Source organism: Radiomyces spectabilis (assembly GCF_025331425.1).
Source record: "Radiomyces spectabilis strain NRRL 2753 chromosome Unknown BYT42scaffold_3, whole genome shotgun sequence".
NCBI lineage: Eukaryota > Fungi > Mucoromycota > Mucoromycetes > Mucorales > Radiomycetaceae > Radiomyces > Radiomyces spectabilis.
Window position 1 is genome coordinate 1,140,467 of NW_026251928.1, and position 22,502 is coordinate 1,162,968.

General features: G+C 44.2%; 8 protein-coding genes across 8 annotated transcripts; 6 read left to right on the forward strand and 2 right to left on the reverse strand.

The window, feature by feature from the left end:
* Positions 1-834: 834 nt before the first annotated feature.
* BYT42DRAFT_559849 (uncharacterized protein) lies at positions 835-4,177 on the reverse strand. Its single transcript, XM_051567174.1, has 3 exons — positions 4,093-4,177; positions 3,781-3,995; positions 835-3,702 (listed from the first exon to the last, which is right to left on the reverse strand). Exons 1-3 carry the CDS (start codon positions 4,142-4,144, stop codon positions 961-963), a joined length of 3,009 nt encoding a protein of 1,002 aa, XP_051426172.1. The 5' UTR covers positions 4,145-4,177; the 3' UTR covers positions 835-960.
* A 769-nt stretch (positions 4,178-4,946) lies between these two features.
* Positions 4,947-5,544, forward strand: BYT42DRAFT_543676 (uncharacterized protein; the record flags this gene model as incomplete). Its single annotated transcript, XM_051565709.1, has 2 exons — positions 4,947-5,309; positions 5,380-5,544. 2 exons carry the CDS (start codon positions 4,947-4,949, stop codon positions 5,542-5,544), a joined length of 528 nt encoding a protein of 175 aa, XP_051426173.1.
* Positions 5,545-6,439: 895 nt separating this feature from the next.
* BYT42DRAFT_232415 (uncharacterized protein) lies at positions 6,440-7,191 on the forward strand. Its single transcript, XM_051562622.1, has 2 exons — positions 6,440-6,598; positions 6,848-7,191. Exons 1-2 carry the CDS (start codon positions 6,474-6,476, stop codon positions 6,996-6,998), a joined length of 276 nt encoding a protein of 91 aa, XP_051426174.1. The 5' UTR covers positions 6,440-6,473; the 3' UTR covers positions 6,999-7,191.
* Positions 7,192-8,426: 1,235 nt separating this feature from the next.
* Positions 8,427-10,261, forward strand: BYT42DRAFT_492326 (kinase-like domain-containing protein; the record flags this gene model as incomplete). The annotated part of the gene is made up of 11 exons (XM_051564142.1): positions 8,427-8,506; positions 8,562-8,643; positions 8,710-8,804; positions 8,871-8,991; positions 9,063-9,201; positions 9,264-9,315; positions 9,386-9,512; positions 9,579-9,708; positions 9,822-9,956; positions 10,036-10,092; positions 10,149-10,261. 11 exons carry the CDS (start codon positions 8,427-8,429, stop codon positions 10,259-10,261), a joined length of 1,131 nt encoding a protein of 376 aa, XP_051426175.1.
* Positions 10,262-11,600: 1,339 nt separating this feature from the next.
* On the forward strand, positions 11,601-12,705 carry BYT42DRAFT_528238 (small GTPase superfamily). The gene is made up of 4 exons (XM_051565369.1): positions 11,601-11,884; positions 11,965-12,047; positions 12,116-12,241; positions 12,321-12,705. The coding sequence occupies exons 1-4, from the start codon at positions 11,743-11,745 to the stop codon at positions 12,555-12,557; spliced, it is 588 nt and encodes a 195-aa protein (XP_051426176.1). The 5' UTR covers positions 11,601-11,742; the 3' UTR covers positions 12,558-12,705.
* Positions 12,706-12,861: 156 nt separating this feature from the next.
* BYT42DRAFT_491607 (WD40-repeat-containing domain protein) lies at positions 12,862-14,759 on the forward strand (the record flags this gene model as incomplete). Its single annotated transcript, XM_051564093.1, has 6 exons — positions 12,862-13,046; positions 13,139-13,357; positions 13,456-13,702; positions 13,777-14,028; positions 14,107-14,458; positions 14,539-14,759. The coding sequence occupies 6 exons, from the start codon at positions 12,862-12,864 to the stop codon at positions 14,757-14,759; spliced, it is 1,476 nt and encodes a 491-aa protein (XP_051426177.1).
* Positions 14,760-15,024: 265 nt separating this feature from the next.
* On the reverse strand, positions 15,025-16,211 carry BYT42DRAFT_611423 (carbon-nitrogen hydrolase; the record flags this gene model as incomplete). The annotated part of the gene is made up of 7 exons (XM_051571498.1): positions 15,025-15,143; positions 15,212-15,503; positions 15,587-15,747; positions 15,810-15,860; positions 15,927-16,013; positions 16,070-16,122; positions 16,183-16,211. 7 exons carry the CDS (start codon positions 16,209-16,211, stop codon positions 15,025-15,027), a joined length of 792 nt encoding a protein of 263 aa, XP_051426178.1.
* A 1,967-nt stretch (positions 16,212-18,178) lies between these two features.
* Positions 18,179-21,749, forward strand: BYT42DRAFT_559868 (uncharacterized protein). Its single transcript, XM_051567175.1, has 6 exons — positions 18,179-19,004; positions 19,120-19,298; positions 19,380-19,406; positions 19,466-19,871; positions 19,933-20,093; positions 20,170-21,749. The coding sequence occupies exons 1-6, from the start codon at positions 18,379-18,381 to the stop codon at positions 21,441-21,443; spliced, it is 2,673 nt and encodes an 890-aa protein (XP_051426179.1). The 5' UTR covers positions 18,179-18,378; the 3' UTR covers positions 21,444-21,749.
* Positions 21,750-22,502: the final 753 nt, after the last annotated feature.

Here is a 22,502-nt window from a genome sequence, read left to right on the forward strand (position 1 = left end):
GTATTTCTCGCTTTTGTTGTTTTGGCTGGACGGTGATATGCAATGCATGACAGAAAAAAAAAGAGGTTTTGCCACGTTGACTTTTTGATGATAATGAATGCCTTTTGGTCTACTTTTAATGATGCGCTTGGTATAATTATTACCGATCCGCATTCATGCTTATCTTTAGTCCACAGCCAATTCTAAATACGTGGATCATTGTTTACGGCCAAAAACAACCACAACAATATTGATAATAACATGCACCAACAATGAAAAACCAAAAGAGGATAAGAAGCAAAAACTACGTTCAGATCCTCCTGTTGTCAGACTTGCACCGCACAGAATGAACCGATGGTTGGGATTCTTATTCTATATATTGATGCAATTTACCAGGTTCTCACATGCATGCCATAACCTTTTTTTTTTCTGGCACCAATCATTGTTTGCAAATCATACAAAGGTGATGAATGGCAATGATTATTACAATGCACTGAGCAAAGAAGAATAGTCCATCTATTTTTATATTGGCATTCACTTGTGTAATCGCCAATACAAGGACTGCATTCCCTATACGTTCAAGTTATTACTTTGCCGCACTTGTCCTTTCATTTAAGTTATGCTTTCATCATCATCATGTTACCATTACCGCATACGTCTTTGTCCATATTCAACAGAAATGAAACCTGTGATATTTTTCCTCAAGTGAATCATTTATGCGAGATGCCTCATATTTTCTTTTCCTTTGTCATTTCCATGGTGATCGATATGCTTCTCTGATTGTAACTCACTCTTAGTTGAAGCATCACCAGCACCCACATTATTGGGCAGCTCTCTCTTTTTTTTTTTTTTTACTCAGACTTGAGATAGACCAGTGTATTTCTCTTTTTTTAAGGATCAAAAATTTCCAACAAACCAATCAAAAATGGGCTTCTAATTTATTAAAATGTATGCGGGTTCAAGAAAACCCAATTTTCATGTTTACCAACGACCTCCGGAGGAACCGGGAGCACGGCCGGAGCCACGTTTCCAAACACCCGAACCACGTTCAGGTAAACGATCACGTTCAGGTAAGCGATCACGTTCAGGCAAGCGTTCGCGTTCGGGGAAACGGTCACGATCGGAGAAACGGTCACGTCCACCTTCACTGGGACGACCACCGGGAGGACCATCACGGCGACCGCCAAAACCAGAAGACAATCCACCACGGCCGGCAGTACGCCAGCTGGTCTCGCCTCTTTCGGGCTCGCTGCTGGCGGCAGCACGAGCAGCTGGAGGTCGGTAAGCGCCTGGAGGTCGGTAGGCACCAGGAGATGGCGAAGGCGATGCGGCAGCAGGTGATCGAGCAGCGGGAGCCGGGGATCGAGCAGGCGAAGCGGATCTTGCCGCCAATTTACGTTCAATTTCGGCTTCCTTTTCGCGCTGTTTGCGAGCAATCTCGTCACGTTTGGCTTGTTCTTGTTCAAGACGTTCCTGTTCCTTGGCCGCTTCAGCCGCCTTTTCGGCCGCCTTGCGTTCTTCTTCTTCCTGTCGCTGTCTTTCCTCTTCTTCACGACGAGCACGTTCGGCCTCTTCGGCTTCGCGAGCCTTGACCATCTCATCATGCTTGGTACGCCACAAGGCAATACGTTCTTGCTTCTCCTTCTCAATCGCTTCTTCGGCGGCACGGCGTTTCGCCTCGGTAGCTTGGCTGCGCTGATCTTCGAGTTTCTTTCTGTAAGTGACATAGTCGTCCATGATACGTGTGAGACGCGACTTCAACTTCATGCCCTGCTCGTGTTCAGCCTTGGCTGTCGCCAACTCGGACTTGCGAGCCGCATCGTAGAAGGCACGATCAGCCTTTTGCTGTCGTTCGTAATCCTTGGCAAGCAAAGGAATTTCTTCCTTGCGGTAGGCACGCTCCATGTGATCCAAACGCTTGCCGATCTGCTTGAGACGATCGCTCATCTCCTTTTGCTCGGTTTGTAATCGGGTCACCTTCAAGTCCAACAAGGTCTTGACATCCGAGTTTTCAACTTCTTCAGGCTTGAGTTGAAGACCCGTCTTGGCACTGATTTCTTCAGCAATGCGCTTGGCTTGATCGCGTTGAATTTCTTCCTGAATCTTCTTCTTGCGTTCTTCCTCACGACGACGCTGTTCTTCTTCCACACGCTTCTTCTCGGCTTCGGCCTTCTTCTGAGCGGCCAGAGCCTTTTCTTGAGCAATCAATTTCTCCTTGCGGGCAATTTCGGTCTCAATGATTTCCTTGCGCTGTTCAATGATGCTCTTTCTTGCCAAAGCGGCCTTGTGTTCCTTTTCGGCACCGGCCAGAGCACGCTGAAGGGCTTCGTGTTTGGCCTTGGCAGCCGATTCCTTCACAGAAGGATCGATCATCTGGACCACGGCGTTCAAGCTGACACCGAGACGCGACAGTTGAGTGCGCATGAGATCGGCGGGCGACGATTGCAATTGGATGCCTTCGGTGACGGTGTCTTTGGGAGGAGCAAACAGATCGGTATCGAACATCAAACTCTGCGAAGCGTGATCGATGCGGATATTCAATTCGCCACGTTTGCATCCGTTCATGATGAATTTTTCAATGGTGGCGGCATCGTAGTTGTAAGGTTCGGGGAAAGAAGCGAGGTTCAAGACAAAGTCCAACTTGACGGTGGTGTAGACTTGGGATAATTGTTGCAACAAACGGGTCAAGATGACTTGGTGCAAGGGACGGACGTATTTGGCCATATCGGGATCTTTGGACAACTGGGTCATGATGGGGTTGATCTTTTTACAGATGGACAAGGGATGGAATTGGACTTCAAGGATATTGTAAAGATCGCGGATTTCGGGACGCACACGCGACAAGATGTTCTTGTTCAATGCTTCCTTCAACAGACCGGTACGGGTGGGATGTTGAGTGAGACCCATCAACATGGAAAGACGGTTCAACTTTTGAATACGGTATTCATCCGCTTCAACGTAACCAGGACGGGTTCTGGTGGTGGTAATGATAGGAATGGCCAAAGCCGATAACAAGACAACGGAAGCCATACGTGACTGGTCTTCGTCGGTCAAGTTCTTGTTGATGGCACGTTCAATGGTGGAGAATCGATTCCATGCGGCGGAATGGAAGAGATAGTCTTCGCTGACCATGAAGATCTTGGTCAACTTTTCGTAGTAGTTGGCCATCATGACGCCCTTGGGAGGACGCTTGGAGGTGGTCAACAAGGTGTGAATGTCTTCGACCGACTTGAACGCTTCTTGCCAGAGCTCGAGTTCAGCTGCCGCGTTCAACTGAGTGAAGCGCGACTCCAAGTAGTGCTGCAAAGTTTCTGGATCGTTCAAGTTGATGGCGTGAGCTTGATGAGAGTACTTTGACACATTCTGGAAATGGTTGCGAAGAATTTCACACAAGCGACGGAATTCGGTCTTGCGCGCATAGGTCAAACAGAAAGCGAAAGCCTTGTTGGTCACGGCGTGGTACAAAGTTTCCAAACGGGCGTTATTACGCAAGATATCAAGAACAGTGCGATAAGCTTCCCACAAAAACTTCAACCAGGGAGTCACTACAGCACGATCGGTACGGTCCTTGTTCTGATCACCGCTCACGGTGCTCAACATGACCGATTCAGGCGTTTCGGACGCTTCAAGATCGTCAATGGCATCCACGGCCAATTGCTCAGCCTTGGTACGTGCTTCCGCCACCTTTTGCTCAGCGAGTTCCAACAAACGGTTCACAATAACCTATATTGTTTTGATTCATAATACATTTATCAGCATCATTCAAAGAATTGCAGAGAATTTATTCTCTTATCGTTTTACCTCAATGCTGTTCACGCTCGTGTTTTGGGCAATGTTACGGTACTGATGAAGACCTTCTTTGACCATTTTGCCCTTCTTTTGTTCAACACAAAGCTCGACGTACTTGAGCATGATGGGTTCCATCACAGTGATGGGATTGCTGCGCGAACGTTTAGAGAGGATGGATTCATGGAGGGTATCCAATGCTGCGGATTCTTGTCCGACAGCGATAAGTTCTATCGATTCAAAAAAGAAGTGTGTGTGTGAGTGCCATGTGTATCCAAGCATCCATCCGTTCGCGTATCCGATGCATCCATAGTGCGTATCACGTACCCTCAGCTCTCTTAAGAGCGTTATCCGGCTTGGCAGCGTAATAGGGAGCCATGACAAGGAGTGGAGGTGAAAACGGATGTCCTGGGCCACTTGTTGAATAACCCTCCAATGCCCGCTTGCCCAAAGGTTTGCGTAACCCGGCATGGGCGGAGATTCAAATTGCCGCGCAAACACCTCCCCGATTTCCCAAATTCTCACCCTCTTTTCTTCCCTCCCCTTGCTTGGCAAAAAAAAAATACGTCCTTGATCTGCCCTTTTTTTTTGCTCAAGCATACAAAAAGATGACCAAGGACTTTAGCATTAAACCCCTTGTCAACTAAAAATATATCCATTTTTCTTTGTTAGTTTGTTCTGATCGATCAGTTCCTGACAGCTTCATTTATAAAGTTGGGTCAGGGAATCTTGCTTTTTCTCCATGTCAACAGAGTCGCCTTAGCTGATCCTCTGATACTTCTCCTTTACAGGAAAAATATCCTATATTTACACTCTTTACTCAAAGCATTGGATGTGTGTTTAGCTTGCCACCTCCAATATGTGGATTACTTGCAACGACACCAGAAAAGTTTGAACTCAATGATTTTGTATCCTATGATATTGTACTTTTTTCTTTCTTTCGCTTTGAAGTTTTTGATTGTTAGCTGTGATACTTACTTGTCATTGGATGGTGGCCAAAAGTTCATTGAAAAGAACAACCTGATGACTACAAATATGATAAAGCCTAGTTTTATACGTGATTTGGTTAAAGCCTGTCGAGCATTATTTGTTACATTCATAAAAGTTTTTGATATTGCGGTGATTGAAGAAATTTACAGCGGCAAAGGCGTTAAATGAGATGAATGTATTCGTAAAATATAATGACTAGGGATTTTGGTCGAGACATGGCTGCGGTGCTCTCGTCAGACTCTGAACAAAAGACTAACAAAATTCAAAAGAAAATTTCATCCAAGTGGAACCGTCAAGCATTCAAGCATTCAAGCTCAAAAATTACTTGGTTTTCGGGATCAGTTATCGTTGTTGCAACATCAATACTTATATCTTCTCAAGTTTATCATCTATTCCTCAAAAAGTTGGCCCAATTGGTTATTGGCATTCTTTCTCCACCAGTATCTCTAGGAACAAGCTCAGCTTGCATCTCTTATGGCCCAGATTTGGGAAAACGTCGAGGCTTCCTATGTCCAAGGATTGCCATTGAGAACATTATCTTCACCCTTCTCTTTGTAATTGCCTTGAAATACAACTGTCTAGCGATAGATCCAAAATCCAATTTCACAAATGCCTTATAAATAGGGTGAAAGCATGGTGGCAGAGACAAAGTATCCTTGGGGATCCCTGGATTTTAGATCGGCGGTGATGGAGGTTGTCAAATCAGAAAGATATCCTGTAGCTAAATTGCGAACCAGTTTCATGCTCCCTAAAGGAGCTTCCGGCAAGTCCGTGATGTACCATTTTTAGAAAATATCGTGATGCTAGTATAGCTAATGATTTCATGGTCGCGAAAAGAACCTGATGAAGACCATAATTTCCACCGATGATCCCGTTCAAACAGTGAAAAGGAAATTTGACACTTTGTCAGGGAGGTTCCAAACAACGAATCCATCCCACAAGACTTTAGGACCAGTCACTCTAAAAGAGAGAAAGAAAGGGAAAAAATGTAAAGTGCGCGTTACAAAAACAACAATGAGTATGCATTTCATTGACAGTGGCTATCATGCCATTTTTCTTTGGGGTTGTGGAGCGCAAGGACAGTGCAAGGATCATCTTTGGGACTGACCTGCATAACCCAGGTGACAAAGGTGAAATGTATGACTCTCACCTCTCTTTTGAGAGGTTTTTGTTTCGCCCATTGATCTATCTTTTTTCTTCGTGTTTTTTATGCTATGTTCATCATCAGAATGTTGGATGTTCGTATGTCTCGCACAGAACGAGCCATTTTTTGTAGCGTCCGTGGGTACCACAGGTCGTTATACATCTGTGCGCTATGCTCCAATGATAGATCACCGCCAACAAAGGATAAAAAAAAAACGGAGCATCCTCTTTCAGGAGATCGATATCATGGTTCTCCCTCACTCTGTCTCGATTTCTATTTTCCTTCTTAGAATAGCCATCCTCATAAAAAAGCCGGAGATCCTTTTTAGAAGCACGGCTTTTTTCTTTCTTTTTCTTCTTTCGCTTTCATTTCCTTTTATCTTTCTGTTTCTTAACGATCAACTTACTTTATAACTCGGCGCGCTTGTTAGCCGTTCGTTTTTGTAGACTGAACTACCCCCATCAAGCTGGCCTTCATTACACTCGTTAGTCTTGTCCTTCTCACTATGGCTACTACTTATGCATCACCTATTCTCGGCCGATCGAAAAGCGGCGCCAATCTTTTGTTTGACCGTATGCGAGAAGAACAGTTACGACACGACGAAGAACTCGCTGCGCTCTACCTAAATACCACTCTGAATCAATCCGTTGACGCTACCAAATTGTATCAAGAACTGAAAGACGGGGTTATTTTATGCAAGTAAGTTGACCTTTTCTTGATGACAAAGTCGTGTGGCTGTCATTGGGCTGGATCGAGCTATAAAACTTTGTACACATTGATGGAGGAAGAAGACGAAAAAAGAAAAAGAAAACAGTCGGAAGTATATGAAAAAGAAAGCAGTACAGACCAGAGGAGTAGCTTGTGCAGCAGTAGATGATGGAGGACGATGCACGTCTCTATGACGATGATCCAAGGGAACCATGACTAACGGCGAATAATAAATGATAGTCTGGTCAACAAACTACGACCGGGAACGATAAAGAATGTTGGACAAAAAGATTTATCATTTGTAAAGGTACCGAGGCAGAGAAAAACTCGTTTTGGCCGGATGTTCGAAATGTCGGGGGAAGAAGCACTGACTTGCGAGGGTTGGACATAGATGGATAACATTACGCGATTTTTGCAAGGAGCTCGTAAAGTAAGCTTGACAGTGAAATGAATAACTTGAGCGTGATTCCCTGTCGTATCGATTGGGAAAACAAAGCCATACAACAGAAAACTAATCAATTATACATCACTGGCTTTGTACCTTTCTTTTTTTTTTCTTGTTTCTAGTTGGGATTGAAGGAATCACAGTTATTTCAGACGAGTGACTTGTTTGAGGCTAAAGATATGCCAGCGGTAAGTGGGGGAGGGAAAAAAGGAACAAGGGCGGTTTGGGTTCACAGTTGTATTGGGCCGCGGATGAGCTGATGAGCTGACAAGATGTGCGTTTAGGTCATCAACACCATTCTAAGCATTTCACAATTTTCCATGTCCGAAAACGGATCATCCTCGGTCTCCCATGAGGATAAGGAGGCATCCGATCCCAAGGAGACGAAAACTGCAACCAAGGAGACGGCGCAGCCAGCCAATGATGGTGATGTTCAGGAGCAAAAAGTGGGACCAACCAATGATCTAGCCGAAGCGAGGAGAGGTGCCAAGCTTTCCACTCACGGCTCGTGCGGATCCAATGGACCTGGAACTCGGGATGGTGATCCGCCAACAACAACAACGACCACCACCACTACTACCACCACAAAGTTGACAAAAGAGGAACAGAACTCCATGCAATATCGGCACATTCGAGACATCTTTGCCGGCCTGGATGCTGCGGTGGCCCCCGATAACAAAGAAGGCAAAGACGCCAATCTGCGAGTGGTTACGCACCAACAATTCGCATCGTCGCAAGCACGTCAGCTTGGCTCCAATTATTCCGAAGGCTACAGAGTTGCTGGTCAATCTGTCGTCGATAATATCTACGAAGACGAAGAACTGGATTGGCTCGATTACATGTCGTCGCCGTCCTCTCCCGTCCAAGGCTCGCTTGCCCGACCTCCCAAGTCCCCATTACGTCCAGCTACCAAACCGCAGCAGGGATCGTTGCGACTAAGACAACTCAGCCAAGAGTTTGACCCACGTCGCCAACGGCGACCCTCCGCCCCGGCATTGGCCATGAATCGTCACTCCCGAATGGAAGACATGGAACGATCGTCGTCCATTTCAACATGTTTTTCCGAAGCTTCCACCGTCATGTCAGCCGATGCGGACGTCATCTCCATTGAGGATTCCGGCGCAAGGACACCATCCAAACCGCTCAGTAAACGACGTCAAAGTGTATCGATTCCGAGTCAAGCCAGAGATAAAAATTCCAGCCATAATGCGGCCAGTCTTGGCCACAAACTGGATCGACAGACCATGAAGACCGTGCAGGCCGTGCATGAAGAAGAAAAAATCCGCGAAAAATTATCTCTCAAAGCCAAAGACGGATCCACCAGCGCACAGTTTGTACGACACATGAACCAGTTATGCAAATTCATTCAAGTGTATGTTTATTAACCTTGCTATTATTCTATCCCAGCAACTAGGCAATTGTATCGGTCGAGGTCAATTTGGCGCCGTCTACAGGTACGTGCATCAGGTATTTATGAAGGAAATACAGTGTGCTGAGGGAAAACTCTAGGGCGTTGGATCTTGCCACCGGTGAAATCGTAGCTGTCAAGAGAATCAAGTTGGAAGATGGAGAAATGGATCAGGAAATGATGGTACGCTAATTGTCTCAAGTGGAAAAACACAAGTGGTCGAACCATTCTTATATGAAAATGTCACAGAAAGAGGTGAATCTGCTAAAGACATTGTCCCACCCCAATATCATCCATTATCTGGGATTCATCCGCAGCAAGAATAACATGAACATTGTTCTCGAGTAAGTGTTGCTGTAATAGAGGGATGCCGATGATATGATCGATTAACGTAAAAACCATTCTATTAGATACGCGGAAAACGGTTCGTTAATGTCTACCCTCAAAGCCTTTGGCGCCTTTCCAGAAAAGCTAGTCGCTTCTTTTTGTATCAAAATTTTGGATGGTCTCGAATATCTGCACGCAAACGAGGTACCTTTTTAAACAGACCAGTTTTCTGGATGGGAGTGTACATGAATGGAGCTCTGAATTTCTCGTATTAGGTTGTGCATTGCGATCTAAAGGCGGCCAATATCCTCACGACCAAGACGGGCGATGTCAAGCTCACCGATTTTGGCGTGTCGCTCAATCTAAAAATCAAAGGCGCCGATGCAGGTGCGGTATCCGGTACACCGAATTGGAGTAAGTAAAATCAAAAGAGGCATCACAGGAACGGTTGAAGCTGATCTGCTCATTTGCAATAGTGGCACCAGAAGTGATTGAACTAAAGGGAGCTTCTACCAAAGCTGACATTTGGTGAGTCTAGAATTGCTATGCCCGAGTCAATGCCATCAGCTTACATGATACATGGAACTTTGGATGCTAGGTCTCTCGGATGCACCCTGATTGAGCTGATCACCGGAAAACCACCCTATGCAGATCTGATAGCTATGTCGGCCATGTTCCGTATCGTAGAAGATGACTATCCTCCTCTCCCAGAAGGCATCTCCGAGGTAGATTTACCTTTGCAAATGTTATTGTATCACACATTTACTAACTGGGGGATGGATTGAATTAAGGATATGCATACTTTTCTACTTTGTTGTTTCCAAAAGAATCCTGAGGACCGTCCCACAGCTACCCAGTTAAAGGAGCATATTTGGGTCCAAAAATACAAGCGCACTTCTCAAAAGCCAACCCTTCAGTGCAGTGGTAAGATGGAGCCCATTTAGAAAAAGAGGGGCGAAATTCTGATTATACTATGTTTCCAGTTAGCACCAAGGCAGAAAGCGACGCTTGCCATCCTCTGGATAATCGTACAGATGTACGCGAATTACAGCGATACCGTTTACCTACTCCGGAACCGTCTCCCAGTCCAAAGAACGAAATTTCACTCAAGAGCTTCTTGGAAGAGGAAGAGGATTATACCACACATCGATTTATACAAACGTCCTTTGGTAAAGGTACGTTGATCATAGGATGCCAAATACATTCTGATTTTTATCAAGTACTAATGGGATGCTGTATGGTCACCAGTTGTAGAATGCAAAGTGTGCTGCAGCTTAATGAGCGATGATGCCATCTTTTGTGAAGGTATGACTCAATTTTGAATTTGCAGGCCCACTGGAGATCTTACCATCGATCCTTAGTTTGCTCACTAATTTGTCACGACAAATGTAAACGGTTGGCCTTTTCATGTCCACCCAAAGTGAACGATCAACAACCCTCATACGACGTAAGCTTACTATATAAATTGGATTGATGTGGTAAAAAAAAATGCTTATTTTTAAATTCATTGCAGTGGGTATTTTCTGCCAAAGTATACAATCGCAACAATAATGATCGAAGACGTTCGTCATTTCGCGAAAAGGTGCAACCGAGACAAACACGACGACCGTCTTTACCGGCATTATCGCAAGCCGAGAGCATCCGTATGTACTCGAAAGAGCTCGGTTTGACACCGCAAGAACAACGTGCGTTAAGTGAGAACCCGGCCCTGCTGGAACATACCATGGCTTTGAAAGAACAAAGTATTCAAGACCTAATTGTCAAGAAACGAAAAGACGGAAGAAAGAACAGTGAAGACCAATGTAGCATCATGTAACAAAAAAAAAAAAAAAAAAAAAAAAACCAATTACAGTTCGCAAAAATCAGCGAACGAACGGAAGATGAAGAGAGAGGTCTCTCTTCATTTTGTGATAAATTTCTACTCTTTTATTCTCTAACGCTATTATTAGCGATACTATCTTTATGCATTAAAAATAATTTTTTATTAGCCTATACTTTTCTTTTTATTGTGATGTCAAAAAAAAGTTGACAGAGTTTGGGTTCGCAATCACTTTGAGATAGCTGTCATTCCTGTCTGTGCTGAATATGGCAGTATGGCAAACCTAAAAACAATAAACAAAACGCGATGATCTTGCTACTGCTAGTGTTTCCAAGAGTGTTTCTTTTGTAATATCAGAGTGAGGGACAATCATTGAGAATACTCTGCACACTGAATCTGTACTTTTTTTTTCCAAGCAATTACCACAGCAAATATGAACAAGTTCGATCAACGGCGAGCCATCCCTACAGTGTATTACTAGACAAGTATCATAGATGCAATGGTTTGACATCCCGGATGAACCCTTTTTTATCCCTTTTTCTTTCAGGAGGACGAAAAGTGAAGCTGTAGTAGAGCACCGTTAGCTTGGGGCAGTAGAGAATTCTGTCGTGATAGACCTGCTTCTGGAAGTGAAATAGGGTTCAAAAGTTGTGAAGGAGGTACTGGTGGGATTGCCCTACTTGGTAGTCTTGTTGGTTGCGAACCCTCTTTTTACGGGGACGACGGTTCCAAGCAATGAAAAACGTGACGGTGAATGACGGATTGCCAAGAAAGGACACTCGTTCAGGGCTCCGTTCCGTAGGCTGTTGACAATTTAAACTTTCCATCGTTAGTTTACGCACTGGACATTTTTAGTTTTACTTGATGGCAGAAGTAGCCTATGCTGGTATACAAGAGTATCACTGTATGAAAAAAAAAAAAAAAAAAAAAAAAAAATTGAGGTCGTCTGGCAGGGGCACAAGCAGCATGGATCGCCTGAAAAAACCAAACCGGGAAAATGAAGCATGGCGATGATTGGCTAATTTCACCCAATGATCGCAATTTCTATTGGGAAAACTGGCTGAATTTCGTGTTGAACCTCGTGCAATTGTTGTAATTTTTTATCGTTTTCTTCTCCTCCATTAACGAATTGAATCATGGGCAAAAACAAGACCAAACAGACTCTCCCGCTTCACAAGATCATCATGGTGGGATCGGGTGGTGTCGGCAAATCCGCTCTGACGTTGCAGTACATGTACGGTGATTTCGTCGAGGAATACGATCCTACCAAGGCTGATTGTAAGTACTCGGGCGCCCTTTTTCATCAGAAACAAAAATGCCATTCCCATCCCCGGTTCAAAACTAACGTATTGTGACAGCGTACCGAAAGAAACTCGTTTTAGACGGACAAGAGTGCCAAATTGATATCCTGGATACAGCGGGTCAAGAAGAATACGCCGCGGTATGCAATACTATCATTGTACCACCTTGTATTTATTGACAAAATGGCTGACGGGTTCGAGTTGATAGATTCGCGACAATTATTATCGTTCAGGGGAAGGGTTCCTGTGTGTTTTCTCGGTGTGCGAACAAGAATCCCTGGAACATACCCAGGAATTCCGAGACCAAATTTTGCGAGTCCTGGATGATGAGACAGTACGTTGTGGAATTTTGAGGGCTGCCATTTTTCGAAACCACATTTATTTACCTCCACATCCCTTGCTCTTTGTTCTAGGTACCGTTTATTCTGGTAGGAAATAAGGTTGATTTGGCCCATCTTCGTAAAGTGACGGCCAGCGAAGCGTCCGCATTGGCCAGTGAATGGAACTGTCAGTATATCGAAACCTCGGCAAAAACAAGACAAAATGTTGAACAGATATACACGTTATTGATGCGTCAAATCAGAGACCGGAAGCTTCAGCAACAGAAATCCAACCATCCTGATAAAGACTCTTGCTGTATCATTCTGTAATTCCCCAAATTCTTTCCCGCTCTTTATCACAGTAGATTCCTTTTCTTTTTTTTCACTCGACGTACGTAATATTATCTTTTTTATCCAATTAAATCCTACTCCCTGCTCTTTCTATTAGCATTTCACTGAAAAATTCCATGGTGTTGGCACACTCTCGATGTTTTTAATCTCCGCCAAAGGTGTAATTTTTTGATGACGTTTATTTTTGCTTTGAATTTCCTGATTGGCAACCGAAGCAAAAGACCAAAGGCGTCTCAAAAAAAAAAAGAGCCAAAGATCGTTCATAATCTTTCTTGTCTCCCAAATGGTTGCATCCACCAAAACGAAACGTCGCGCGGCTGACGTGTCCAACGAACAGAATAACGATGCGAGCACCAAAGATATAACGTCCATTGATACCATGGAAGCCTTGTTGGCAGGATCAGCCAAACGAACCCGAATGTTATTCACCACTTCGTACAGCCAAGCTGCGATGGACGAACAAACAAGGTAAATATAATTGATGAATAAGCTGGCTACTGTTTGAAAAAAAATATTGTATGACTGAACAATGACTGGTTTTTACTTGGGGTACTATCTAGTCAGCGCGCCAAGTTGATGAGCAAAGTGAATGACGAATATAATGACGTACGTACATTGCCGGAAGCCTTGATTCGACAGCAGAAAGAAGCCTTGAAAGCAAAACAAAAGCCCACTCCCGCCACAAAAACGACGATCGAAGAAGCCCCCACTGACGAAGCTGACAGCAATAGTTCCGTTCAGCAATTGATCGACACATTACCCGAGAAGACATCTGGATTGTAAGTGGAGGACAAACGATTGGTCTCGTTGGGATCTTGGTTTTTTTTTTATGGCGACAAAGTTGAATAACCTGCGTGTGATCATTTTTTGTCAACAGAAATGCTGGAGAGGGTGTAGTGGCTCTACGTTCAAAGGAGCAGTTCTCGGATCTGTTCGGTGGTGACACATTAGCGGGCGGTGGCTCATTAGTGCGTCGTGCGCGAGCAAAGACCATTCGACCTGTGTGGCATGCACCATGGAAACTGATGCGAGTCATCAGTGGTCATCTGGGTTGGGTACGCGCACTGGCGGTTGAACCTGGTAACAAATGGTTTGCCACGGGTGCAGGTGATCGAACCATCAAGGTAAGTGCACTCACGAATAAGATAAAGATGAAGAATCAAAAGAACTCATGGTAGGCTTAATGTACGTATGACAGATTTGGGATCTCGCTTCCGGTACTTTAAAACTATCATTGACGGGTCACATCAGTACAGTCAGAGGATTGGCCGTGTCCGATCGACATCCGTACTTGTTCTCATGTGGTGAAGATAAAATGGTGAAATGTTGGGATTTGGAACAAAACAAAGTCATTCGACACTATCACGGTCATTTATCCGGTGTCTATTCATTAAGCTTACATCCTACGTTGGACGTGCTGGTGACCAGTGGTAGAGATGCAACAGCAAGAGTAAGTGGTGGATGGTTTGGCTCCCTCGATGATGTGAAAGGCAGAGTGGCTGATATTTGCTTTTTTCTTCGCTATTAGGTTTGGGATATGCGAACAAAACAGGCGATTCACGTATTGACGGGTCACACGAGCACAGTATCGGATGTAAAATGTCAGGAAGCTGATCCTCAAGTTATTACCGGTTCCATGGACAGCACGATTCGATTGTGGGATTTAGCCGCAGGCAAAACCATGGGTGTTTTAACACATCACAAGAAGAGTGTACGAGCGCTGGCTATTCACCCTACGGAATTCGGTTTTGTCAGTGGCAGTGCAGATAATATCAAGGGATGGAAATGTCCCGAAGGTACATTTATTCAGAACTATGGTGGTCGCAAGTCCATCATCAATACATTGTCCATCAATCCCGATGGTGTGGTATTCTCTGGAGGTAAATGAATCGTTATAGAGTCTTTTCTATTATTATTATTGCTTGCATTTTGTTGCTGATGACTGATTCATTGAATTTAGGCGACGATGGTTCGATGGGCTTCCACGACTGGCGGTCGGGTTACAATTTCCAATCGATGGAAACCACCGTACAACCTGGATCACTGGATGCCGAAGCCGGTATCTTTGCAAGTACCTTTGATCGCACCGGTTTACGTTTGATCACCGGTGAAGCAGACAAGACCATCAAGATTTACAAAGAAGATGAAAACGCCGTCAAAGACGAAGACTTCTATCAATAATCAACCTCAAAAAATAACAATACATCCCACTTGTGGGCCTCCCTTTTTTTGCATACAATTCTCCAAGATACTGTTTTTCAATTCTGCGGCCTAGATCAATATCATGTTGACAATGTTCGCGGTATTTTATCAAAGAATTTCTTCATGTAACGGGACCACTGTATAAAGCCAATGAGACTAGAAGAAGAGATGCTGTGTACCATCGTCGCAGCAGTCCTTTGTGATTTGAAAAAGACATAGCAAATTGATTTCATGATACTTTCTTTTATGGTTCTTCGGTATCCACTATCAAGATAGATTGTTCAGTTTTAGACAAATAGCCCAACAGCTGCATACTCGAACTGCAGATATCCAATACGCAGCTTCCACCGGCAAAGTTGCTTCCTAAAATGATGAGAAAAAAATTAATGGAATGAGTGTGTGTGAGCAAAGGCATTCATCGGACAACACACCTCGTTCAGAGCCTGTACGATTGGCGGCTACAAAGTACGTGTGACGAGGATTGGATTGATTGTGTTCATAGATTGGTAATAATCGCATGGCCCAGTAATTGATGATTTTCAGGACGCTGGTACGCTCGGTTTCCTTGACTGGTATATCTTTATCTGTGGAACTTTGTAACCACGACATGCAACAAAAGATCACATCGGTCTTTTGCTCCACGTGGTAATTGGCAAACTCAAATGCACGAAAATCGCTCTTGAACTGATACGGATTGACATCCATGCATATGCCGAAACCAACCTAATTCCGTAAGAAGAGGAAAGAACAGATCCTTCAATGAGCCCCACTTGTTCAAATACAAAGAGGAATTTGACCGAGATTACTTTGCCAAACTCATCGATATCCATGACTGAGAATCCTGGACCTTCTTCGGCCCATCCTTCGTCAGTCTCAAACAGGAACGCTTTTCGATATGTTTTCACAAGGTTGCCGGTAGGATCGACGCAGCATAGACTGTTGTAATTGACATTTGAGCCCGATGCATCTAACACCCATGCTATCAGCTTTCTCTTTTTCCCGCCAACCAGTCATCGTAAACACTCTTACCAGTAACGGTTTCTGGATAACCCACAATTACGTAACATTTTAATCGTATAGCTAATCCAGGGATTTAGTACTCCTATGCCACAGTATGAAGCGTTGGATCCCTGATTTTCACGTTACCTTGGCGCTTGGCCCAAGTGACCGAAGGACCATGTTCAGGATCCTCAAGGTACGGCGCGATTTCTTCCAGAGTTTTGAACACATAACCTGCACAAGACGCTTAGCAACCGATAAGGTGGTTGTACACTTTGAGCAAGTATTACCTGTAAATGCCATTTCTGGAAGAACAAGGACATCCATGTCGCCTGGCTGGTATCTGTTGAGTGCAGTGTTAGTGCATGTGAGCGCTTGATGCCATGGTAACTGCGATGCATACTTTTCAAGCATGGTATCAACCGTGCTCATATTCTGTTCTCGTTCGCCCCATGCTGGATTAAACTGACAACATGCTAATATTCACCACGATGAGAAAACTCGACTCTTTCTCTGATTACAGCTGGATTTTTCTTTGTACCAAATTTCATTACACTTGATGGACGCCGTCGATCAAAAAAAGATTTGGCTTTTGCATTTTCGCAAAGCAAAAAAAGGTTGCCCTAGGTCGCGTGTAACACGGAGACTGCATTTTTGGCCCGAATTGGGGACTATGTGAAAACTTGATCCAACTTGTATATCACAGTTGTATAAGCAAACTTTATACATAGAGTTTTCTTTTTAAAGGCAATGGTTTCTGGACTTGGAATATCTGTGAAGCGTCGTTACGCACAAAGTCCAGGAAGGTAAAGGTAGTTTTAGAGCCGAAGATGTCGTCGTCCGAACGATACAGTAATTGGGATGTTTTTTGATCCGTGTTCCCTAATTCAGCTACGCGCACCCCACCAGAGTCATCACACCTTACAACTTTATACCGCGCTTTTCAAACTATATTCTACTTTATGATCTGAAATTCTTGTCCATGACTTGATCTACCAATACTGGGCACCTCAAATTTCTTTACTTATCCGCGCGTCCCTGACTCTTTTTCCACTCAGACGTTCCTGTATTGGATTTGATCTCGTCATCTAGCGGAGAACGCCTGACCATCTGTGTGGACCAGAGTTCCCCCATTCTGAACCCATTAAATTAATAGCTTCGGATGTTCTGGAAGTCCAAAAAAAAAAAAGATGATCCAGTGCCAAGTGCTTCGACTCCGAACAAGCGGTGATGAAAGGCTAGTTTATGCGGAGGCGGGAAATGGGCAGAAAAAGACAAATAAATGAAAAAAGCTAACATCGTTTTGCGTGGGTTTTTTCCGCCACAACGATGGGGTGTCGCAGTCACCCAGAGAGAAAGCTAGTACCTTTTTTTTTTGGTTATTTTTCTGTCTCATGCAGGGAAGCTTTCCAGGCAATTTTTGATGACCAAAACCTCATGCAACATAATTAAACATGGTTTTTTTTCTCTTGTATAAAAATAAACATGCTTCCAATAGGTCGGGCTTGCTGATGTGTCGGTCCCTCATTCTTATAGAATGATCACCCTGTTGGCTTTATCCGGGTATGGCTCCGATAATAGAAGCGATATGTACATGGATTAGACGTGGGGGTTGGACACAAAAGAGCGATCACGCATCCGATAAATCGTCCGCTGCTGAACGGCCTCTTTTACCGGAATCAAGAAGAAAAAAGAGAGGTGAAAAAGAAGAAAAAAAGACAACAAATCTGTGTAACTTCTTCAATTGGATCGACGACGTGTTCTTTTTATTTTGTCGCTTTTCAACCTCTCCCTTTTGGTTGGTTTCCGAAAACAGGAATACTAAAAATATGCCAATAAGATGGGATGGGTGATATTTTTTTTGTCCTCTCCCCCCAAAATGATTCCATTCAAGGAAATAGACTACTTAGTTGACCGGTCGTACAGCGCCTAACAAAGTAAGCATCGTTTCCATCTTATTGGGTGGTCCATTAATTGAAGTGTCTGGCGGACTTTAATTTCATGGCACCGATTCGCGAGTCGAGACTTTAACCTCGAAGCCATTTTATCGTGCCTTGCCCTCTGTGGGTTTCCCTATCGTTCTACTCCCCCAACCCGCCCCTCCCTTCCTCCCTCATTATCATTGAGAATGGGACAACCGTGACAATAAAAATCCTTTTGAAATGAAAATTTAAAAAAGGGAAAACACGAAACTGTATATAACTTTTTATTTCTGTGGGATTGGCATGGGAACATGGTCATGGAAACGATGGTTACAAAAGACTATATTTTTCATGGAAGTCTTGCATTCTGATTCGGTGTTGAACATGTCCATGTCCTACCTCCTTATTTTTATTTTTTTTATTCCGTTCATAGGTTATTCTCAGCATTGGGTCTCCCTTTCGCTTTTTTGTGATTACAGCCTTTTTTTTTCATTCTTTTTTTCTTTTTTTTCTTTTCGTTCCTTTTCTTTCTTCGTTCCTTTGTCCTCTTTTTTTTCCCTTTCACTTAATTTACAATTTTTTCACTTCTCTTTGTTGGCTTTGGATTTCTCTGTTTTCTCCACTCCATCATCTGAAACATCCACTTTTCTGAGTGTTCACTACAGAACAACCACTCAATGAAAAGCTTTCACGTTCTGCTGATGGCCTTGATGGCCCTCGTTTCATCAGCACATGCATATTATTATCAAGCTTCGCTTGACAACCTTCCTTTCATGGATGGCATGGCCTTCGCGCAACGAAATAACTCACTGCTCCTTTTCGGCGGCGAAGGTCGTATGGGTCTCACCAACAACTTTTACGAACTCACGCAGACGCCCAAGGGCTTCACCTGGCGTTCTTTGCCTCAGAACAACACTCCACCTCCCAACGTTTACTCGCAAGCCGTCGTGTCCAACTCTGGCAACAGCTTCATCTTGTTCATGGGTTCCACAGCAACGTCTCAGTCCAACCCGAACTCCACTATTGCCACTTACTTCTACGATTTTCAGAGTCAACAGTGGGCTGCCAACCCTAGTAACAACAACCCCAACGCCACCGGCCTGCCCATCGCTCGCAAACAGTTCACGGCCACAGTGGATAAAAATGATAATATCTACGTATTTGGCGGTCAAACCATGGCCAGCTCAAATGGATCTCCGGGCACGCCGCTAGGCGATCTGTGGGTGTTTGATAAAAACCTCAATGCCAAACAGCTGGCGAATGCTCCTTTACCTCTTTACGGCCATACCACCACTTATCTTAGGTAAGTCGTCAAATAATGAAAAAGGTCCCAAAAAAATTTTAGAGGCACGTGTTATGCGAGATTCTTAGCTGATCTATTATTTGTGTTCCCCGACATTTTTTATTTATTTTTGCAGCAGTGGTAAACTCGTTGTCATTGGTGGTTCTCTCCCACTGAGTCCCGTCGAGAGAGATTTGGTCAATATCAACATTGTTCAGATTTATGACATCGCCAGCAATACATGGACCAGCCAAACTACTAAAGTCATGGGTAACGTGGTCGTGGGTGGTAGAATGGGCCATAATGCCGTCGCCAGTAAGTTGTGAATATATTTCTAGTTTCTTTTTCCGGTAATTTTGGTTTTTTTAATTCTAACAACAAAAATTCTATCTTTAGTGGGCAACAAGATTGTTATTTTTGGAGGTAATTTCGCCATTCACATTAGCGTGATCTCTGTCGTATCCGCTGACTCTTTTCAATAGGTACCAACGATGCCATCATCCCCAAAAGACAATATACCAATAGACTGGCGATTCTCGATACCGATACCTGGACATGGACCGTACCTGCTGTCGATGGCATTCTTCCTTCCAAGCGTGCCTATGCTGCTGCCGCTTCGTTAGATGGTCAGCACGTCACTGTCGGATTTGGTGTAGCTCTTAACGCGTTTTATAACGACCTGAATGTGTTTCGAGTGAGCGACAATTCTTGGATTCGAGGATTCGTCGAAGATGACAACAAATCTTCCGGTGTGTCTCCCGGTTTGATTGCGGGTGTGACCGTAGCCGGTGTGATTCTGCTTGTCATCATCTTGTTTTTGCTTTGGCGCTTCAAATCATTCATCAGCTTCGTCGTCGTTCGTATCCATCGCGATATCTGGAAGCCACGGTAAGTTTTTAAACATCCGCAAGGCTATGATGTAAAAGAAACTAATCTTTTTCGCTGACAGTACCGGTGAACCTTTATGGGCCGAAACTGCACGCATCATTTTCCAAGTGCTTTTCCTCTTCCTGTTCGCTTGTTTCCTTGCTTTCGTGATCCGCCAAGCGGTCCAGAGTCCCAATGTTACACAGCGCATTCAAGAAGCAGCTTCCACCGTGCATTTGCCCAGTAAGGATTCGCAAAAAAATGGTTTCACTCATGTTGATATTCATACTTATGACATTACATTGCTTCTATTCCTTAGATATTCGCTTCTGCTTTGATGGCTGGCCAGCCATTGCCGCCACGAGTTTGGCTGAAGCGATGCGCAATCCTGCCATTGCCTGCAGCACCAATACGGGCTCCACCTGTTCCAACTTTATTACGCCTCTGAATATGAGCATGTTCACACCTTCCTTCTCTGACAATCTCGGAGCTGTGTCGTGCTTCCATTTCCAAGCCCCTTCCAACTTCACCATGGCCGATACGTCGGGTCGCAATGACGGATCCAATTTGATCTTTACGCTCTTGGGTGACCAAAATATCACCAACGGTCGCATCCACGTGTCCGTGTATCCCAAACAGATGGATCCCAACATTCTTGCTTACAACCTTCCTTCGGACGAACCAGTCCTCATGTCGGATGTTGCGCTTGGCAACTGGAAAAACAGAGAGCGCAACGATATGCAAGTCGGCAACGTGTACGATATCGAGCCCTTCACTTACAGTGTCATGTCCTATCAGTTAATCGACCACAAGTACCTGCAAGATAAGGGCTGGAATTACGTCGGCTTCCTTCCCATCTACAACAACACTCCCGAGGTTGAAAGCATGTTCAGAATGGAAGCGCCCAACCCCAACTATATCAGCACGCACGGTTTCGGTGATCTCGGTATCTTTTCTGTTTTCCCCGAAGGTTTCATTGAAGTGACCGATCGCGAAGTCAAGCTTTACACTTTACTCAACGCTCTCGGTTTCGTCGGTGGTGTGTTCGGTTTGTTGATCGCCGTTCAAGCTTGGTTATTCGGTTTCCGTCCTCGATCTCCCTGGGGTGTGGTGCACCGTTGGTCCGTCGGTGACATGAAGCGTTCTTTGCTTCGTGGTTTATCGTCCAAGTTCAAAACGACCGACTCCGGTATTCCGCTCGTGCATCCTGTGCATTCACGCTTCAGCGTCAGTGACTTTAACAACCTTGGCATGGAATCGGAAGCTCAGCGTGTGGCGCGAGTGGAAGAACGAATGCAAGTTCTCGAACTGTTATTCAAGGCTTACTACGTCGATGATGAAGTGTTCCGATCGCTCGATAATGCCAACAAGGTCGCTAGTCCCGATTCCCCATTACGCAACCGTAACCCGTTATTCCCTTCGACGGAAAAAGTGACCGAAGATTACCCCCGTGGTAAGGATAATGATGGATTCGCACACATGTTCCAACAACGTCCAGCGAGCTTAGCCAGCATGAGCAGTGATTCCACCTCCCAGCGCCATCTGAACGCCAATGGTGGTCAAGCAGACAAATATCCCTTACGTGATTTGTAAACCCGTTCCTTCATTTTTAGGCTCTCTTATCTGAAGGAATTAGTCTGATTTTTGTTTTTTTGTTTTCCCCAGCCATCATTTCTTTATCACCCAACATATACACATCTTTTTGTTTTTCCCTTATTTTATTTTTTTTCGCCCTTTCTGTTTATTCAGACAAGATTTCTCACCTAATTTAAAAAAATACCTACCGTTGAAATCGTTTTTTTTTCTAAAGTCTCTTTGCTTGATAAGCCTACATGGATGCCGTGTTGCCACTATATCTGATCCCGTATAATGCACGGTTAAACATTCGAAATAAGCTGATTGCCAAGATCTGAAGTCGATAAAACAGCTATCCCAAAATGGCAATCAGTCATGGTGCTTCTTGTGTCTGTGTTTCAAGCTGTCATCAACCCATCGTTCCCTAACCACACAATGGACGTGGCATACGTAACAGCAAGTTTGTAATTTCCTAGATGTACAGGATCTAAGAAGACTTGATAGGGGGGGGGGGCAACCTATGCTTCGCTACCAATAGTGTATGTCACTTGCCCCTGATACGCAATAGGTCCTTGGACTTGTACGCACCCATCTTTTTGCCAAACATTATTTTATTGCATGTACACGGTTCTTTTAAAAGCGGCGATCATATAATAATTCTATGTGCCATAAAATGAGTGAAAAACAAAAAAAAAAAGTCCATGGCCGCCAAGAAATGTATCTGTCAAACGGAGCTTCGGTAGTGGTTTTTTTACTTGTAGAACAATGATTGTATTGTCGTTCCTTCAGTCCGACCTTACTATGTATAAGCGAAACGCTTAGAACAATTTTTTAAGTTGAAAATCCCAACCAACCACCACAGATGACGTTTAGCTACAATTCAGTTTGAGATGGTAAGTTGATCATATGAAATTCTAATAAGTCAAAATGAACCTTCCTTCTCCCCCCCCCCCCCAACGCCCTTCTTTTAGAAGCTAGTCTATTTATAAAAAGAATAGCGCGCATGATCTTGGGCATTCCGATCAACCATTGTGGATATGTATAGTATGGAGCTAAAATTAAAAAGTATCGGAAACA